The 20,809-nt window shown below is 38.0% G+C and overlaps 1 protein-coding gene across 7 annotated transcripts in view; it reads right to left on the bottom strand.

Moving 5' to 3' along the window:
* Positions 1-7,032: 7,032 nt before the first annotated feature.
* YLPM1 (YLP motif containing 1) overlaps positions 7,033-20,809 on the bottom strand; it is a 38,754-nt gene continuing 24,977 nt past the window's right edge. For 3 of the 7 annotated variants that reach the window (XM_037393973.1, XM_037393974.1, XM_037393976.1), the window contains exons 14-21: positions 20,503-20,679; positions 20,201-20,284; positions 19,856-19,939; positions 18,297-18,383; positions 15,206-15,257; positions 9,837-9,967; positions 7,834-8,013; positions 7,033-7,468 (exon numbers count right to left, since the gene is read on the bottom strand). In XM_037393973.1, coding sequence (XP_037249870.1) covers positions 7,867-8,013; positions 9,837-9,967; positions 15,206-15,257; positions 18,297-18,383; positions 19,856-19,939; positions 20,201-20,284; positions 20,503-20,679 — 762 coding nt within the window. In that variant the 3' untranslated portion in view covers positions 7,033-7,468; positions 7,834-7,866. The other 4 variants (XR_005105226.1, XM_037393975.1, XM_037393978.1 and 1 more) reach the window with 4 other exon arrangements.

Genomic DNA, 20,809 nt, shown 5'->3' with positions numbered 1-20,809 from the left:
AGTTTATACCCAAGTTTACTTCAGGGCCATCCCTTCAGCCTTACGTCAGATTCTCTCTGCTTGCTGGGAGAAGGGAAAGGAGATACAAATCATTATATTCCTAATAAAGGAACATGTAGATTGTGGACTTACTGGAAAAGGGTATTCACATTCCTCCTTGACTATAAAGTACCTTCTACAAAATGTGCAGTAATTGTATCATATATCATGCAAACCTGTTTGAGCTGTTCACAGCAGAGCTTCAAGTAAGTTTCTTTGTGAGAGATCTTGGTAGCATCTCTGATCAAGCTGAAGTTCTGAGATTTCTTAGTCAGAGTGAAGCCAGTGGGTTCTTCAATTAGAATTATCTTTAGTGCTTTGGTTTGGATATTTATCCTTAGGTTTCTTCATTCCAAGAGGAAAAAAGAAAAGATTCAATAAAAAACCCTGGAAGGCTTCAGAAGAACTATTTCTTGCTACAATATATTTAAAGACTCTACAATCCAAAAGCAGCTACTAGCAAGTTAAATCTCATTCTCCATCAGATGTTGGTAGTTGTCAAGCTTTCAAGCAGGGTATAGAAAGACTATTTAATTTTGATGCCTCTTCTTAAGGCAGAGGAAAGATACTGTTCCATACTTGTGCAGCACGCAGGTTCAACGGAGCGCAAAACCTTGACTGTGGACCGCAAGTGATACTCCACACAATAGCGCAATGTTAATCCACTGAATTTTTTTCCATAGAAAAGTGGTGACTTTTTCTTTCGTGAAATATAACTTAAGAGTTTAAAACTGTATTGAGCAATATGAAACCACAACAATTTAATTATAGTGGAAACAATTTCAAGCTTTTGTTTTTTCTCCAATGTAATCCTCCCATGAAATCAAAGCTTTAGTGCCATCTGCTTGTCATTACCTGAAAAACATTGATTTCTGTGTGACTAATTTAAGAGTATAATGAGATCTGCTACCAGACAAGTTAATCTGTCCACGTCTTCTTCAAAAAGAATCTGGCAACTTTGGTTCAAAGGAAATGGAAAAACAAACACCTCAAACAATAGCAGTACAGACTCACTGCTGGCACAAGAGTTCTGAGCATCCACAGATGAGTAAGTTGAAACAGTCTAGGTGTTTGTTGGTAAAGCTGTGTTTTCTACGCTCCAAACAGTAACACAGCATTCTCAAAAACCAGAAGCTACGTGTACAAAGGCTAGCAACAGTGGTCGAACAAAACTTTTATTACTACCTGCATCAGACTTACCAACAGAGAATAAAAAGATAATTTTTAAACACTGCTTAAGATACCTTGTCATCCACATATGGTGTAGTGCCAAATTAAAGTAATTGCCTGTATTACCTACCTGTCAAAACAAGTATTTAGGTTTTTGCATTTTAAGGCCATTTACATTCTGAAGCAGGCAAGAACTGCAGTTCTGTTCTCTTTCTGTGCTAATTCCCCAGAGAAAACTAACATCCTACAAGATTTAAACAGAAGAAATCTTGGTTTTTGAAAGATGCTTGTATTTTTTGGGGGGCAGTATTTCAGTTTACATGCAAACTGTTAGTGGCTTGTACTTTTAAAGAGAATTAAAACATACTTTCAAATCACCCTTAACAGGCTTTTTCAAGAGGAACTGCTTTCTAAATCAGTTTGCTCAACTGTACTTTTGACCTGCAGACAAAAAACGGTAGGGATTAATTTCAGATTCTCCTCCATAAATATATATGCAGCCAGTTGCTAAAGCAGATACCCCAGGCAGTGGAATTGCTAGCATATTCTAGTCACACAAGACAGATTCCAGCTCAGGTAATTAGAGTAAAACGAACTGAATTCCTATTTTTCATTTCTTTCACTTTGTTTTTTCTTCATTTAGATGGCGAGTTTTCACTTCTTAGGAGTTCTCAGGTTGGTGGTCCATGCCCCACCTCCTTGAGCACTACAGTTATGATTTCTCTCCAAAGACAGCAACATCACAGGAATTGGGAAAGTGGTGACAACCTTGTAGTCTTCATGTGCTCCCCTGAGAGTACTAACTGTACAAACACAGTAGCTTCATACATAAATATACTGGTCACAGCAGTCAGTTCAGATGCCATCCTAATAAAAAGTATCAGGAATTTCTTGTGTAAAGCTGAAGATCCATTCATACATGTGTATCTTCAACAGTCAGGGAAACAAACTTTGTCCCTTGTACACACATACAAGCGAAGCAGTATGGAGAAATATTTGAATGACTGATGCTCCAGAGCACAAGCCCTAGGGAAAGGCCTCCCCTCCCAAAGAGATTCCATGCTCGAGTTCCACATGTCCAAAAAATATTAGGAAAAAAATAATGAAACCATGCCATTTCCACCCATGCAGCTTTAAGGTTTTTCACATTCAGATCTTAAATCCTACAATCCAAAGAGACCAGAGCCTCCTGGCTAGAAACCTAACACAGAATGGAAAACGTGAACGACTTCAGAACACACTTATCTCTCCATTTCCAGTACTGTACTTTTTGTTAGGTAACCGGACTTGCGCTTACCTGGTTTAAGCAAAACCATGAATAAAAGAGCACATTTTGCTGCCAAACAGAATTAATCAGCTAGAAAGTCATAATCCACCTGAACAAAATCGCCAATTTTCCAACCTACATGCACACAGAAGATTTAAGGCTCCAGGTCCATTACCATCCAAATCTGGCAGTGGTAGAAAGGGACACCGAATTGCTGTAACACTCCCCTGGTAAGAATGAAACAAAACAGTTCCACCGTGAAGAAAAAAGTGATTAATCTTGAGCAGAATCCAGTAGAGTTACTTGGTGTTCCTTTAGCTGGTTGAAAGATTTTGACTCGCACCTGTAGGAACAGATGAGCAGGAGAAAACAATTTTGACTCAAGTTTTATGAGAGAATAAAAGATGGTTGCTCTAGACACCCAAAACAGAGAATTGTGCCATTCATATTTTGAATTTGAGGAATTTTCTGTTCTTTCTCATCATTTCTACTGTAAGAAACCCAAGTATAAACAGTCTTACACCACCACATTGTAGGAACTTGAATTTCTTTTTACCCCCTTATAGTTCACGCTGCACATGGGCAGATCTCAACTGAGATGGCCACATCTGCTGCTCAAATACGTTATCTCATAGTATCCAGGTTGTCCTGGTGCAGTTTGATCCCAAATTGTCAGTGGACTTCAGGTTCAGTATTGAGACCTCATTTTCCAGAAGTAATCTGGGAAACATTAAATAACAAAGAGAAGCATAATAAGAAGGAACCATGCACCCATCAGTATTTGACTTCCTGAAGACGCAGACCATGTGAACAGGTCCACAGGTTCCACAGGCAAAGATGCTTTCCCTTTTTAGTCCATGTACACCAAGTCACAATATTCCAAGAGAGTTCCTGGTTTTCAGTTCAGTCAACTCATGGTTAGCTAGCTGCATGCTGACAAAGACATTAAGAACTTCATAGCAAAACCCACAGTTTGCCTCCAACTCAGATAAACCACGTTTTCTTCAAGTCCCGAGAGTCCGTCCAATATTGTGTGGGCTTCCCAAATTTGGTTGCAGCAGTATTAGTAATAAAAGGGCACAATCTGCCAAGGGAAATTGTGTCTGAAGGGCATGAAACGATCCACCGTGACAGCTGCGTTAAATAAATGGACAAAGAATATTTTTTTCTTCTGGTAACAATAAATTTGTCTAGGTGGCAACAAGCTGTTCCACAGGCTGAATGACTTCATTTCTTTGGTAAGGATTCTCAGAGCATTCCAATGATGTTGAAATCTCAGATTGGGAAAACCTGACTTTGGCTGGTGAAGTCATGTTGTTCTCTCTCATTTAAAAGCACACTAATGACAGATTATTCTTCTGCAGGAAGCATACTTTCTGATGTGACTTGCAAATCACGATTCTTCATAATTTTTAACTATCCAATTGGATTGTATGTAGGCTTTTTGGGGATAAGTTAATATATTTGTTTCAGTGTAATATTACAACTCTACTTTTCCAATTCAATCCTTTCATAAAAGCCACTGCTGAAATCCTAATGAGGATCTCCACAGTATCTAAAGGATTGTTCAGAGACTAACAGGTTTCAGAAAATAGTTAAAACAATGCCTTACAAACAGACAGTAACAACCAGTATTTTTGTTGACCAACAGAGGCGAGGAACAATTAATGGACAGGGTTCACAAAGCCGACTGAAGCAAAGTCCAAAAAATACCAAATCCTACCTGATGGGTGAAAGATACAACCCTAGCTTTTACCAGCACAAATCTTCCTTCTAAAGACTGGGAATTAATAATGCAAGTTAAGTCGTTTATCTATGTCAATGTAAAGATATAAGAAAAAAAAAGCCATGGCATTTCCAGAACTGACTTAACATTCTACGCTGCTTTCACTCTTTCACACCATAGTCAGACCACCATGCTTAATGAGCAATCCTACAGTCAAACAGCAGCAGCATGTCTTAGGTTACACACTCCCTTGCAAAAAGCATGTGTACTTCTACTGCAAGACAGTTTCAATATTCTTAAAAACAGCAGGCCATCTTGAGAAAAACTGAAGTGCCATGAGAAATCATAATTCACAGAAAATATTGTTTTAACAGTCAACTCTGCTCAAGAGGTAGCGGTTCCATCCTGCAGCAGCTGAAGATTTTTTCCGAGTTGTATTTTTAAATGTGATGCACTGCACAGAACAGTCCAACTTACGACTCAGCACAACTTAGAGTTAGCATGGTCAAAGACAGATCATTATCCAAGCGCTGGATGCACACTTTCCTATTTAGCCATCAAAGAAAGCGGGTATTCTTTCTGTTCAGTGCTGTGAAAGAATCTACTGCCAGTATCGGCGAGTAGATGATGAGTAAGAACTAAATCAAGATCAAAACTTAGTTGATTCTGTAGTGAAGGCTTTTCCAGACAAAAGCAAAATCACTAATCACCAACCTCTGACTACGAGCCAAGCATGGGACTACCCAGCTACTCTCAGTTCTGTCAGCAGCAATGATGAATCTTCCTTTTGGCTCCATTTCTTCATTCACTGAAGGACTAGAGTAATTGTTACAGGCTGTAGTTATGGCATAAGTTACTTCGAGAACCACTTCCCATCAAACAAGTGGAGACCGACCTGCTAAACATTCAAAGCAACTGCAACAAAAGGCAAAGATTATGGAACGATATTTTTGCATTACAGAAATGGGTAAGTTCTGAACCTTCAGGGAACCAGGAAAACAAAAACAACAACAAAAAACCCCAAGGCCTTCAGCCTGTTCTGATCAGTCTGACAGTCTGAAACACTACGTTTTTGTAACTGAAAATTCTCCTTAAACTTGAAGATTCATACATCTTCTCTCTGTTCTCACCAGAGTAAAGTATAACTTTACATGTATTCTCTGCTTATCTCTAATTCTACATGCACCATGGAATGAACAGTGTGACCCCTCCGGGTGTTATCTACTAACGTAACTTTCAAAATTGTTAAAAACAATAAACAGTATAATCAGTTCTGCAACACACTATCCATTTGCATGCTGCAGAAATATTACTTAGCCTGGAAAGGAAAATGTTAGAAAAGCATCTGGTTCAGGTGCATTACCAAAAATACAGACAAAAATCATTATCAGTTCTTAAAAGTCAAGAAACAGCATCAACTCGTAACAATGGTGTGCCACAAGGACTCCCATTTTGTTATGGACCACCGAGGATAGGCTGAAACCCATTTTGCACATACCTGAGAGAGTAATTTCTCCAAACCAAAGCTTGCCCGATTTCCACAGCAATACACATACTGATTTCGCGTTAATTCTTTTCCCTTTGTGAACAATTTTCAGTCAGAATTCAAAGAGTACTTCGCAACATTAAAAAAAGTATATATGCTACATAGTAGTATGTATGCACAGAAAATGCACATTTATTACCTTCCATTTTAAAACCACTGCATTTGGGGAGCTTGATTTTCTTGTATTAAACACATTCAGAGCACAACACAAGTTCAGCTATTCCCCTCGTTCACCAGTGGGCTTTCAATCATGCATCACAGATGAGGCTGAGAAACATCCAGTAAATCAAAATATGAAGAGTGACAAACCAAACCATCCATTAGCACCACGGCTCTCCTTTAGCCGCATGAACTACCACCAGACCAGAACTAGTTGATTTGCCAACCTAAATGCAAACCGTACTGCAATCACTCAGCAGAGCAACAAAGAATAGCAGAGAAGGAAATTCAGGACCTCATTTTCTTCCCTCAGAAAGATCAGGAGAAAAAATTTAGTTCACCAGTAAAACGGCAGCCATTTTCGGATTTAAACACCTTCCCTGGTCACAACATTTTTAACACAAGGCATTTGCTTCAAAACTTGAGAGGACAAAAGAACGTTCTCACCAGCAAACCTGATGCTGTGCAGAAGCCATATACCAGCACCTATGAAGAATTTGTACCACTTTTAATAGTATGGACTGCTATTCATTTATATTTTTTAGCAAGCTTAAACACATTTATTAAAGGAATAGAAGGGTATAACTTCTGGTCTTTGCTGCTTCTTTTCATGATGTTTCTCCTAAGAGACAGTAGACTTAGGAATGGAATGAAATACCCTGATAGGGATCAGTGTTGACTAAAAGACAGAGTAAGACCAAAATGAATTTTCTAGGCTACTCTCCAGAAAACTGTGCAATACCCGTTTTCAAGTTGAGCATTAAATAAATGTTTTTCACACATTACTACCTTGAGTATTTCAGAGCCATCCAACAGAATTTATACTCACGTAGTAATGGAAATTTGACATAACTGAGAAACTAGGATTCAAAAAAATAACAATCATTCCTGCTCTCCAGGAGGAATGAGAATGGTATGACTCCTAAGAGCCAGCAAAACCTGGGGCCTTAATGGAGCTCTCTCTGAGAAGAGCAGAGGTGATAAACCTAGAAGACAGGACACGTTCCAGAATATGAAGCACAGCCTCTTCCAGGTAAGGACGGTTCTGAGTACTGCCAACATGTGAACACAGACCACATTTGAAATGTCAGAACAGAAATCATGCTATATGGTCCACCAAGAACACCGAGTTTATAGTGAAATTTATTGTTCTGCTTCCTAATACAATAAGCTACAAGGTACATACAGTATAAAACGAGAACGGCCACGAAGCAAAGGTGATAAACATTCTGTGATGGTACAGTGGAGGTAACATCTGTCTAGTCCTTCCACTTTATCCCACAAACAGCAGCTAAAACTAATGGCCCTCCCCCTCCCTCCCCTCCAAAAATATTAAAAAGTAAACTGTCTCTCTCACTTAGGAGCAGTGGGATTCGGTGTGGGGTTTCTTTTTTTTGTTTTCTTTTTTCTTTTTTTTTTTTTGAGAGCACTGGTTATCTGCCAATATCTCAAGAAAATTGCTGAAACTAAAATAACAAAGAAAAACTGTGAAGGTGGGAGTGACATGACCCATGCAAGATGCTCATGACACCTTGGTTGACTTCTCCTCAGAGCAAATGGCCTGTAAAGAAAGGAAAAGTTTGTTACACCCGGTAAAACAGCAATTAATGTGGTCAGAGTTAAGATACAGTAAGCCAAATCTGAACTAGGTAGGACTAGGCATGCAGTTAAACTACTCTTTTAATGAAAACGTTATTTTCCTGATAATAAGGGTTGGAGAGAGTTGACAATCCTTCACCTTTTATTTTTAGATGCTGTACAGGAGGGTGCACATTGAATGGGCACAGCTGATGCCTATTACACAAGGTACCAAATAAAATACTCTTGTCTGGGAGAACTCTAACAATGACAGGAACTGCAACCTTAACTCTTAAAAAATCTAAAACCCATGAAGGCTATAAACACGCAGGAAGAGTGAATACTTACCTTAAAGGCACAAAATTCCATTTAACCACTTTTTCATATATACTTGGTGCGGTTGAGGGCTCTCTCAGCAAGATGACCACTTTCATCTGTTATCTTCTCCCAATCTGTTTGTCCAACAACAAAACCAATGGCCCTTTTCCTGTCTGCATCTTTTTTTTCTTCTAGATCTGCCCACCGCACCTATGGAGAACACACTATCAGTAAGACAACCTCTTAAAAAATCCTGAGACAAGTCTAGGCTTTCCACTGCAGATAAGAATACAAGAATTCTCTAATTTGTACTCATTTTCCTTTGAACATGTAAATATTGATTTGTTTTCCAATGGGTAAGGATGCAAACTACAGGAGTTATATTATTTCTAATTTAGTATCTCAGGTGTCCCATGGAGTAGAAGAAAGGTACAGATGATGAGCCTTTTCCATTTCAATGCTATAATTCTGAGAGCTGAAGCGTAATTACTACAATTATTTCTCCGTTCAAAGCAACGCTTTCTGCAGGAAGAACGATCAAAGATTCATTTAATGTCCTCCTTTTTTGTACAACTTGTCTTTCAGTTGCACAATGGAAACATCTAGAAGATGACTAATGAAACTACAGACAGACAGTGTTAAAGAGCAACTCAGCACTGAATGAGTGATTGAGGGACAATTTTCTTCTCTATCTTCTGTGATACGTGTCTATTTACATCTTCCTGCTATTTCTTTACACTAAAAAACTTCTTCATGTGTTTTTTATCTCCCATCTTTACAGGTGCAGCCATCTCCTCTGTGGCTCTTCATGGTCACACAGATGACTTGCATTCCTCCCCCTCAGACATACACTCCCTCAACCCACAAACACAGACAGCAATGGGAGGGAGTGCAAGAGGGAGGAGGGAGTGAGGGAGGTGATGATGAAGGAAAACAGTCCAGAAACTCAGCTGGAACACACAGTTGCAGGATGAGAAAAAACGGTAAGTGAAGGAACTCTTCCTTGACATCCTAACTGATTAGTCTCACTTGGGCTGACTTCTTATTTGGGGACGTAGGCTTGTCACCTTTCTGCCAGCACCTCCCTATTTCACAGTCTACTTGGATCTCCCCAGGCATTCCTGCTGATAACCAATGTCTGCGTTCTTCCACCATCACTTTCTCTGCCAGTGCCTTAGTATTTCCATTTCCCTCACGCATGCTGTCCCGTTTTGTGTTTGACATTACAGAACAAAACAGAGTCTCAACACCAACAGTTAACTCAAATTACTTTTAGTGGCAAAAGCTGGTCTTTCTGTTTTGGAGGAGAAAAAAAAAAAAAAAGGCATTACCTCTTCCTATTACCTCTCTCATCATCTTCTGATTTTTTGCCCGTTTTTTCACAATGGTATTTGAAGAGGTAGCATTTTGTGTTCAGAACAGAAATACATATAAAGTGGTTGAAGCCAACTTCTTATACACCATCCCCCAAGCTATATGTAAGGTATATGCAGGAGGTAACATCTACAAGACTTAATTGATATAAAACCTACATAGCTGATACTTTCCTCAGCTGAACCTTTTTGAACATAAGAACAGCCTACCATTTCTCTGCCTACTTATTACAAAACCTGACAAAAAATCAGCTTAATAAATTCATCACCTTATCTTGGAATCTGCACTGTATATCACACTATCTCATGACAAAACATACAGCATAAGAACAGGACTCTGTGGGTTGCTCTGAAACAAAGCGTGTCATCTCCCCTGGCAAGAAATGGGACATGATTCCATTCTCAATCTCAAAAGCCATATCACGCATAGTTAATCTTTACTATTTACAATGCCTCACTTCGTTATAATGAATCTGTTTACCTCTGGAAGACCCTACCCTCAAGAATATTCTCTTACAGAATCTAATGGAATAGCGAAATGAAAAGTGAGTCAGTGAAATTGCCATATTCATAGACACTGAACGACTTGACACAAACTCTTTTTCACAGAGACCGTTAAATGGTCATACACAGACGGTAAGTCATTTGAAAATTTATTACCCTTTTCTTTCCAGGTTCAGAAGCACGTGTATCATAGTCATCCGGAAGCTGTAGATAATCTTCCATTCTGCTGGCAATTGCTTCCCAGTCACGTTTCCTTTTAGTGCCAGTCCGCAAACCATCCAGCTTGTCTGAGAACAAACACAGAGCCTCAGAGTTAAAGGAGAATTTTTTTTTCCATTATTCACACAAACAAGACGAGAGTGGAAAAATTTTCAAAAGAATGAGCAGCAGAACTTGTACATCCAGCTTGTCTTGACAGGTAGAATGATGACAGTTGAAATAAACTAGAGAAGACTCAACAGCATTTTCAAGTTTTATTGATCTTTCACATTAACTGTGTGGCAATAACACTCAGTCTTGTTATTTGTACGAGGGAAAAAAGCTTGTTCTTCTGGATATTCACACTATATGGAGTCTGTCCTTACAGGTACAATGTAGCCACAAATAGCTAGGAACCACATATCCACCTTTCTGTATTTGAACACAATACTAAAGCTGTAGCATTTTCCCCAAATTTGGGGTTTAATACTGTGTCAAACACGGCATACATGCAGTATCAGGGAACAAGTGACGATCATAGAAATTAACGCATCAAAGACAAGTTTTTTGAGATACTGTTTCTGCTAAACAAAAAGCTCCTTGGAAACCCTGATCCCCGCCCCCCAACCCCCCCCCTTACTTTTTCTCTCCCCACAAGGAAAACACACTCAAAAAATCCTCCAGGATCGGAAAAAAACCCTCTCAGAATCTTTTGTTTCATGGTGTAAGAGGTCAGTCATGAATATTTGAGCAGTGTTTGTCCCACAGTCATAATTTTCTTCTTTTTCTTATTGAATCGATAAGGCATGAGAAGAAACAATTCCATTCCTAGGTTCTAAAATTTTGTTCCTCTTTGGACACTTTATTTTCAGTGAAAAAACAACACATTCTTGAAATAATGTGGCAAACTGCTTTTAGAAAGATGAAGTATTCATTGTAATATTACGAACAATAAAGCCTGAAAACGAAAATCAGCTTTACAAGTCAGAGCAAATCCTAGTACTTCTGTCGATGTATGCTACCATTTTATAGGACAACAATTCAAGTATATGCAGAAGGAACACTAAGCTTGGCAGTTATATTCTGTAAACCATTTCCAGTGATGTCAGTAACATTGTTTCAGAAGTCACTGATGTAATTAAATTCACCCACAAAAGGCCTCAGAATTCAACCAAATAGAAGGCAGCATATTTTCTGGACAGCAGAAGAGGATGTTCAAAGGTATGTATTTAAAGAAGCTCAGTTCAGAGATGAGTTGTTTTTTTTTTCTTAATATGAGAGAGAAAAGAGCAACAACGGAGATAATGTGAGGCAATGGTGATGCAGACATGCCAGTATAATTTAAATGCCATAAACTAATGAAGTAATTTCTCCCTCATACAACTCTAGAGTTTTTAAAGACTCCACCTTTGCCCCATTTCCCTGGAACAGATAAAGAATTTCTGCTAAGAAAACGTTTTAATCCCCCTCTGCCTTTTATAAAAGTCAACATAACAGTGCAGGATATTTGTATCTGTTACGTGGTATCTTGTGACACAATTCAGTTAAGGTTCTTCTTTTGCTCTAAGTTATATCTGCCAAATTTGAAGCTCAATCTCCACAGAAAGACGGCACTCGCTCTAGAAGACAAAATTAATTTATACAATATTCCCCTGTTACTCCAGCATGTAACATACTTGCACTGCTCCTCAGTATTACTCTCAGAACAATCAGCACAGACCATTCGTAGCATAAGGGTTTCCAGAAAAAAAACCAAACAACAACCCAACCCAAAACATTGAAAAGGAGAGCAACAAACGCATTGGGGAGCATTTAGGAACATGAAGAACTGAAAATTCAGGAGCTCTCTCTTGGCAAGTATCTGTACAGAGACATATTCCTGTTGGAAGGCAATGTGCTACGATGCAAGCTCATCCCGTCACCAGTGTGGAAGAAAAGAGTTCGTTCTCCCCCCTCCCTGCTGCACACAGGCCAACTGAAAATATCGCCAAGAGATGTGTAGTTCTCACACATCAACAGAGGAGTTCAGGAGGCATTCAGGGTGTGAAGTTCCCCTCTGATCCTTTTTGTTACTGCTACAAAGAATTTATTTTAAAATGTGATCTCCTTCCATGTATGAAGTTGGATTGCCTTTCCAGAGGGATCTGCTTCCATCCATACTATCGTGGTTCAAAGCACAGGTGCCATGCAGTAGACACACTACAGAAGTGTCAAAAGCCTACCACAAAGCATCATTTCAGAACATTCTTTTCTGAAAATAAGACAAGGTGTCATTTTGTAACAATGGTACTTGTGAATATATATGGAGGATGACTGGTGTTAAACTATCAAACATCATTTTACCATTTCAATTTTAAAAACAACGAAGCAGCAGCATTTCTAGAAACCCGCAGAAGTTAAAAACTCACCTTTAGAATTTTAATAATAAAGCATCAGAAAGTGACTTAATTAGCTCCTTCAAAAACTAAATGAATCTTTTGCCCTTCTTATACAATAAAGCCACAACGTTTTATGTAAAAAGTTATTTGTGTTCTAGAGTAAATTTTACAAAGGTACCAAAACTTCAGCTATGCCAGAGCTCTTTTCTCCTTTCCTGAAATTTCAGAGAACTCACCACTAAGCCGCAATTGGAAACAGAGTATTGTGCTAAACACTTTGAATACAGTCAAATTTTTAAAGTGCAAATCCACTTCTGTAAATGCAAGAACCAGTGTGCATTATGCACTGAGACAGACCAGTAATTAGACTTTAGAATAAAAATGTGGCTGTGCACTCACAGCACATAAGGAAATGATATACCACACACATACTCAGGGTGAGGAATGCATCACCCCTGCCAAAGTAAATCTGAACTAAAACAAGAGCTCTGGGGCATACAGTATGGCGATTGTCACAAGTCAGTGTCACAGCTAAAGAACTACAACTTTTCAGAGGCTTATTACAATCAGTAAGATCTTATTGTGATTTCCTGTAACAACGCTTACTCAGAAAGAAAATAAAAGCAGAACAAGACTTAGTGTTGTTTTTGGATTCTGCACTTAAATCACTTCTGCAAATGTGTGCCTTCTGGGACCAAGGCAAAAAACCTAACGGGAAGGCCAGCTCCCAGGAAATAACGAATGCATACCACAGTTTACATGCCTTTCAGGAGGTAATTTTAATTGGTAATCTACAACAAAGTCTTATTGTGAAATAAATATAATAATTCTTACTCACAGACTGCAAGCACTTATAATGCATACCTTGAGCTAAAATTTGCCTGCCTTTGCAGAGCAATTTCTCAAAGAAACATCATTCTTTCTATATGAATGCCTGGCTTTTAAAAAAATGTATGTTCTTTCAGAATTTACTTTTAATCTATGGTTCTATATATTTATAAAAATTAATCTAGAAGGTAGTTATGAAAGCAAAACAGTGAATATAGATTTAATAGAAAGACCTTCTTGGCACCTGTATCTGTGTCTTGCAGCATGCTAACATCCAGTTTGTTAATGGAGTTTTTGATTGTTAAAGGATTATTGCGACAGCCTTGCAAGTAACTTACATTAGCATAAAACTGACCCTGCTACCTGCTCCTCCTTTTTACACTTAAGTGGAGACCATATAAAAATCCTGCGTTTTATATTACAGGGTTTTCATATGCAAAGAAACACAACACAGTTCTTAATTTCTATTTTTTAGCAGTATTTGATCATGAGAGAGGTCAATTTTGAAAGCTATCTGTAAATTTCTACTGCAGTCACAGTCTCCACGCTGCCAGAAACTACACACAAAACTTCAGTATTTTTAGAACACACTTTGGACTCCTGTGGTATCTGTAAAACACACGGGATGACTTAAAGTTCACCGCATCCAGTGCAATGCATCTGTTCCTACTACTCAGTATTTAAAGTAGTCTATGTTATTTGGAATACAACACAAAGTATCAGAGCATTCTTCAACAATACAGTTTTCCAGTACCATGATTTCATACATAATTGGGATAAAAATCATTACAAACTTGAGAAATAATCTTAAGATATTAAAACAATCAACTCTTAACAAAAATGCAGAGCAATCCTGAATTAATTCTAACTGCCTAGCTGTTTGATATGCCAGAATCATTAAGTACAAGGCTCCTCCAGTGGTACTGCAGGTGCCACAGTGTCAATATATTCCACTAATATTTAAATGACTTAAAAGAGAGCACAGCAGCAGAAGAGATGGTGCAACTAAGCAGTTAACAGCAAAGGATGAAAGGCTGCTTTACGTAAGGCAGAACTTCTAATACTGTTTCTATGGTGCAATTGTGGTTTTGGTTATTGGAAAGTTATGATACACAGGGCTGTACCACACATGCGGAAGCAAACCTCAAAAATGTTAAGACATGCTGTGTCCCATTCAGATATTTGTTACTTCTCATAGATGTGACAGAAAATAGCAGTTTTATGCAGATTGCACTGATAAAATCTTCACTTAGAACCATTACTATTCAGTTGGGAAAAAAAACCCCAAAACAAACAAACTCCCAAACTGATCATAATGACTAAAACCCCCTTTCCATGTGTAGACCTTCCATCACAGCCATAGTGCATGCATTTCAGCCTGAAAGTTGCTTTTGACTTCCACAGAATCCTAATATTAGCACTTACATCTAACGCGACCACCAACACTAATCAGAACAAAGAGTATAGCAAAAATAGTGCCCTTGTGCTCCTGCAAAGTCCATTTTGCATCCTACTAAGAAGGATTATTCTAGTATTCTCCTGGAACTGAAAAGCATAACGCACTTTAACTTTTCAATACCCAAGTTGTTGATAGGATACACGGAGGCCTAAACATTCAGAACCAGCTTCAAAACACGGCACTACTTTGTCCTCACACGTGTCTATTTTGGAGAGCGAGAAACATCTTCAATACAGTTAGCTACTAGGCATGTCTCCAAGAAAGTAAGTTACTGATGACATTAAGGCTTGAAGAAAAGGTATGCAGTATGAACAAGAATGCAAGTGCAATGTAAGTTGACTCTGCTTTTTATAATACGGAAGAGATGAATAAAGAACAGAAATACTGCTTTTTTTAAATTTTAAGACAAAGAACTTTCCTTGAACAGATGGAAGAACAATTAATGAATATATAAAACAGTGATGGTTAGAAAGTCATAACTCCCTTGCCTTTGGCAGAAGACACATTCTTTTTCCACACAAATGTTTTTGCAGTTTCAGACACATGTGAAATCAACACATTTATTTGGTTTGGGTAAGGAGGCACAGTAAAAATAAAAAATTCAGGTTTTGCAAACATGATCAGATACCAACTATAAGAAACAGGAAAAAATAAATACCCACCTAGCTTTGCCTCAGAAGTGTCCATCTCCCATTTGCTTTTCGGAATGTAACCCTAAATCATACACAGAGAGAAGCTCGGAGGATTAGAGAGAGACACACATGCATATCACTTTTGAACTGGAAACAGCATTATAATGGGAGCTTAAGGTATTTCTTTTTGTAAGTCACAATTCTTGTTATCAGATGAAGGAAACAAATTACTCAGTATTTCAGAACTTCTGCATCCATTTCCCATTCAGTGATTTTAGCAGCCCTTGCAAATCGTTACAAGAGTGCTGCCCTCTGCAAACACAGAACTCCGGAAAGAGTCTAAAGACAGCAATGGCACTGTGTGCACGGTTACTATATTACATTTTCCCAGGTGGCAAAGTTATTGTAACGCAACTTATCAGGCATAAAGAATATTCAAAGCTTTACAAATACAAATGAAAAAGTTACCACAGTCATGAACTTTTAACATTACATCCGAGATTTACCACATACAAACTTTACTTAATCCTTTCGAAGGGACATAGTAAATTCATGTATGAGTGGTTAGTCCACATCTAAACAAAATTCTTTCCTTAGTTTAAATGCGAGTATCTGTGAATTACTAAGATTTCAGTATTATTTTTCATTTTAATATAACCCTCTTAGTTCAATGATTTTTTTAAAACACTTTTTTCCCTACAAATAGTGTCATCATGCATTTTACATATAATGATCTTTAGCCAGTTTATTCCTTGTAAACGAGCATAGTGATACTAAATTCAGTAAAAACTTATTTATTTTAGATATCTTCTTGTTATCTTTTCATTTTATACTCTTGGACAAGTGAATCCTTACTAAGCACCCCTTATAACTCATATCAGCTGTTCAGATTCAGTGTAAAACTACTTATGTTTCTCTGGAATCACATAAAAAGTTCAATGTAGTGAAATGGAACCCCTGTGAGAATATCATTATTTTAAGAATGATTTTTAATAGAGAGGGAAAAGAACTACTCTAGAAGATTTCAACAAGAAAACAACAATCCACAGACCAGTTTTATTACACTAACTTCTTTCCTGCTCTATTTATAGGTTGCCTCAGTGTGTAAAACGTGTATTTGTTAATGCTAAAGGTTACTCAATCAGTGTACTACTCCAGAGAGCTATAATGCTTTTGATTACATTCAGCACTGCTGTTCCAAAATCCCTGAAAGACCTCTTTTCTATCAAGCATATATCAGTGACTTATCAGATCTCTGTATTCTATTGTTTTTAATCAAGTCTGTAATTAATACAAACTACTACAGTTTGTGCTGCAGTATTTCCTTGTAACAAATAAACTTCATGTATATATATATATATGCATATTCATACTTTTAAACAAAGTTGCACATTAAAGTTTGCTCAGTAAGTTTACACCACAGCTAGAAGCTTGTATTGAACAAAGTGATGTGATACACTGGTGAGAACACTAAGTTAAAAGCATCAATAATTCATACCATCAAGCACAGAAAAGCAAGAATTGTCTGAATGCTACAAACAACCCTATGGGAGTTGATAATAGCAACAAAAGAGTGACTTTGATGGTGTGAAATGGCCTATTGTGTGCTGAATCTGTACAATATCCCGGTCCTCAAATAGGATAAGAAAAGATTCAGACTTCATGCTTTGGTACAAGACAGCTGGATATTTCAAGGACATCTGCCAGATAGCAGGAACTGCAGACCTCTCTCTTTTCCACAGGATTAAATGCAGCAAAACGAATTGAAGAACCCTTACCAACTGCTCTCAAGAAGGCAGATACCAAATACAGTGTACTGTTCCACCTTTCTGTCTGACATAACCCTCTCCGAGATTAGCCATGTGACTGAACAGCAGAGATTACATATGGCAGGTATTTCTTTGCTATTTTTCATGTCTTGTGAATCTGAATAGAAAACGTTCTTATAAGTAGATTACTTTTAGTTATGAATAATTTGCATAGTTTTCACCACCAAGATTTCTCCTTTGTCTCATAAAGAAAAGGCCTATTGTTTTATTGGCTGCACATTAGGACACTCCCCAGAGCCCATAAACACACACATACACACACACTCTCTTGTGCACAGATGTCTCAAAAACTAAAGACAACCTTCTCTTCCAGGTATAGCTCATTTCCAAGAAACGAGACTAGCAGCCATATTCTTGTAAACATGGATGCGCCTTTGAAATGTTCTAACCACACTTTATGCAGTCTCATACTCTGTGCCAAAGAATAATGTAGTAAAGAGAATAAATAAGTCATGTTGCAAAAAACCAGATGTTTATTAAAATCCACTCTTCCTAAGCTTAATTTTTTTTATTCTGTACCTTCAACTGCTTTCTAAACTGTCACTCCTGAGGAATACTGAATTTCCATCAAGAAAAAGGACTTGCTCGTCTCAGACATTTTCGGTTACTTCCTGTTTATTGGAGTTTAACTGCTTGGTTGTGGGAACCAGGGTTTGACACGTTCAACTCATCAAGCACTGAGTAGCTGCAGCTCCAACACATACCAAGAAGTTACATTAGGAAGCCTTTCGTAGCCTTTTAAATACATACCTAAAACCACCAGCCCTCAGGGCAATTCTCTAACCTTCATTTACCCAAGAGACCTAATCCCTCATCTTGGAGATACCTACTGACAAACAAAGTCAGCGAGCCTTGGCAGAGAAAGCATTCTTCTTCAAAACTGTTGTCATATACTGTGACAGTCAAGAAGAGGTCTTTAGACACGTGAGAGGAAATAAGCTAAATTAATCTTTGCCCATTCTTCCCATCCTCAACTTAGTGTAATTCTTAGATAATCTGGAAGGCAATGCTATAGTATAGTGCAACTTATAAATGGCTGTAAGAGGCATGTTGCCACTCTCCACTGATAATGGTTTGTGGCATACACTCACAGATTCTTAAAAAAATCAGTTAGGAATAGTATGATTTAACATTAAAGTTCTCCTAGAAGTGTTTAAGGAATAAACAACTAGAAATCTGTGTATTAAGATCGCACTGCTAAGAATGGCAGTGGGTTGGCGTTTATAAGACTGAGATTCTCCCTCAGACACATTAACAAACATTTTGTTAGAGATGGTTGATGTGTCTCCTACCAGTTCACTTTCTTCCTCCTCTGCTGAATCCTTCTTGACTTCTTCTTTCTGGTCTTCAATATTTGCATCAAAATCCTCCATCTCCACCTGTTCCAAAGCACAAACACAGACTTACAAGGCACGGCTTGACTTGTAAATATTGGGGTTTTAGCAGAGTAAGTAGAAGATTACAAGTTCAAATAAAAGAGGAAAGAAAGGATTCATCTTGGAAAGTATGATGATGCAATATATATGAGTACTGGCTCCATTTTAGCTTCCCTCAGAAGCATGCTCTGCTCTAGCTAGTGACAAACTGTGTGGGAAAGTAGCACTTGTTTAATCTCTTCTTTCACATGCTTTCTTTGTGCTGTCAGTGTCTGTAACAGTAAGATCCTTCTCTTGCTTCCCATGTAATCACATCTCGAAACTTGAAATCTCAGAAAAAGATCTTAAACTTGCCATTTACATATCACTGGAATGGCGTGCTCTGCATAAAACATCTCTAATCGAGCTCTTATCTTGTATATATTTAAGTATCACAGTGAAGAATAACAACCACAGAGGTTAAAGCATCCATTTTCTTTGTTATGTTAAGGCACACATCTAACCCTACCCATCTAACAGAATTCTTTCTGGGGTCCACATCTCTAATAGGGATTCATGTGTATACCATAGAATACCTAAAACTCTCCAAGTACGTACAGTTCTTCATACCGTTAGTAAAACCTTGATACAAACAGAGTAAATCCCAAATCTGCCCTTCTCCGCGTCTACATGAGAGCTGAGCTTTTTGCTGTCCTCTAGAAGATTACTATTTTCTGACACGAGGAACTTGGAGATTCAAAAATAACCTGCTGATCTCACCACAAACTGCAAAGAGTAAACTCTCTTCCTACTTCAGCAGTTCACCGCTTTCTACGACCACGGCAAGAGCTGTTCTGACAGCAACATACAACTATGGCACATTTTCGATGACCATACGATTAACATACTACTTTATTCCCAGAGCACCTGAAACACCTGCCAAAGAAAAATGCAACAACAGAGAAAGCCAACACACCAAAGATGCATGTCATGGCAAACTGGAGATGGAATAAAAAAGAGGCAATCCTCTACAGCAAGTGTAATTTTCTGCTACAAGTTATTTCTTCATTCTCTGCTACAGGTCTGTATGTCTCAAAGCAGGGACTGAGAGTAGTTCAAATTTGTTTATTTATTTTATCAAACTACTTCTTCAAATTATGATCCAACTAATCCAGTAATCTGAAAAAGTCCTGAGTTTCATCTGAGAGAGCAAAGATCCTCTTTAACTGGTACTCAACAGTTGCTAAGAGCAAAGTGGCTTCAACTCTTGCTCAAAGATGTATAAGTCTAGTCTCCAGAAAGGTAATATAAATGTAACATGTACTTTCATGTTTGGGTAATTGGTAGGAATAATGGAATACACTTGTCTGACACAGTGATTCTGGCTTTCTACAGTGCCAAGTATAACTGCCCTGTTGTGATCACGCTTTGCTTTGTATTTTCAGTATAGTCACATGTATGTAATTTGTAATTTTAATGAGCACAGAGATTCTCACCTCTTCGATAGCAGCATCTTGCAATAGAGAACGAATGTCCAGGCGCATCATGTGACGTGGTGCTGCCTCCCAGTGATCAGACATCTAACAAAAAACAAACAAAAATGAAGCAACTCTAAAAATATAATAGATTCAATGGAAAACTGGGTTTCTATTAATGAACAAGATGTATCTGTATTTAAGAAAATTAATTTCAGTAAGTCCCATGAAATAACTACCAGCTCTTCTTAGAGAAGTGTGAGCATTATGTAGTCTAAAAGAGGTCTATAGTTTTCCAACAACAGCAGGGCTAAAAATACAATGAAACCTATCATTAATCCTATGACTCCAGATGTATACAGTTACCCTGCTGATTTCCTTTAGCTTGCGTCCATGAATATTCCTCTTGGAACACGTCTGGTTATCCGCACTCATTTCAGCTAAGTACACCTAGAAAGAGAAAGACAATATTAAATATTGTAAATCAGTATTTAGAGCTATTTTTCTACCTGGCGATACACTCTGCAGTTGCACATTCTAAGAAAGGCAAATTTGTAACTGTAGACCACAGCATTTTTCCTGAATGAGGGAGGGACTTTGCATTCAAAAGTTTAGAAATACCAGCATATGGGTGCTAGGAAGTTCAAATGCTTTTTAGGCTCCATTACCTCAAACCCCTTGGTTTTTGCAGCACTCCAAAACTGTTCAAAATGTCGCACTCTATCATTGATAGCATCAAGGATAATGAAGGGAAAGAAGCCATCATCCAAGGTCTTTTTGAAAGTTTTAAACATGCTGGTACGATAGGTCTCTTCCATATCAGCTTCATATTCGTACTCCATCACCTTTATCAAGGACAAAAGCATTTAAGAAAGAGGACACCTATTAAATTGCTAATGTTCCACTGCTGACTGTCATGTCCACAAAGTACACTGGTGTAAGAAACACATTTTCCAGTTCAACGTTTAAGAAACT

Source organism: Falco rusticolus, chromosome 7 (genome assembly GCF_015220075.1).
Source record: "Falco rusticolus isolate bFalRus1 chromosome 7, bFalRus1.pri, whole genome shotgun sequence".
In the NCBI taxonomy this organism is placed as follows: domain Eukaryota; kingdom Metazoa; phylum Chordata; class Aves; order Falconiformes; family Falconidae; genus Falco; species Falco rusticolus.
Note: the sequence above shows the minus strand (reverse complement) of the source record. Positions and strands in the feature narration are given on the sequence as shown.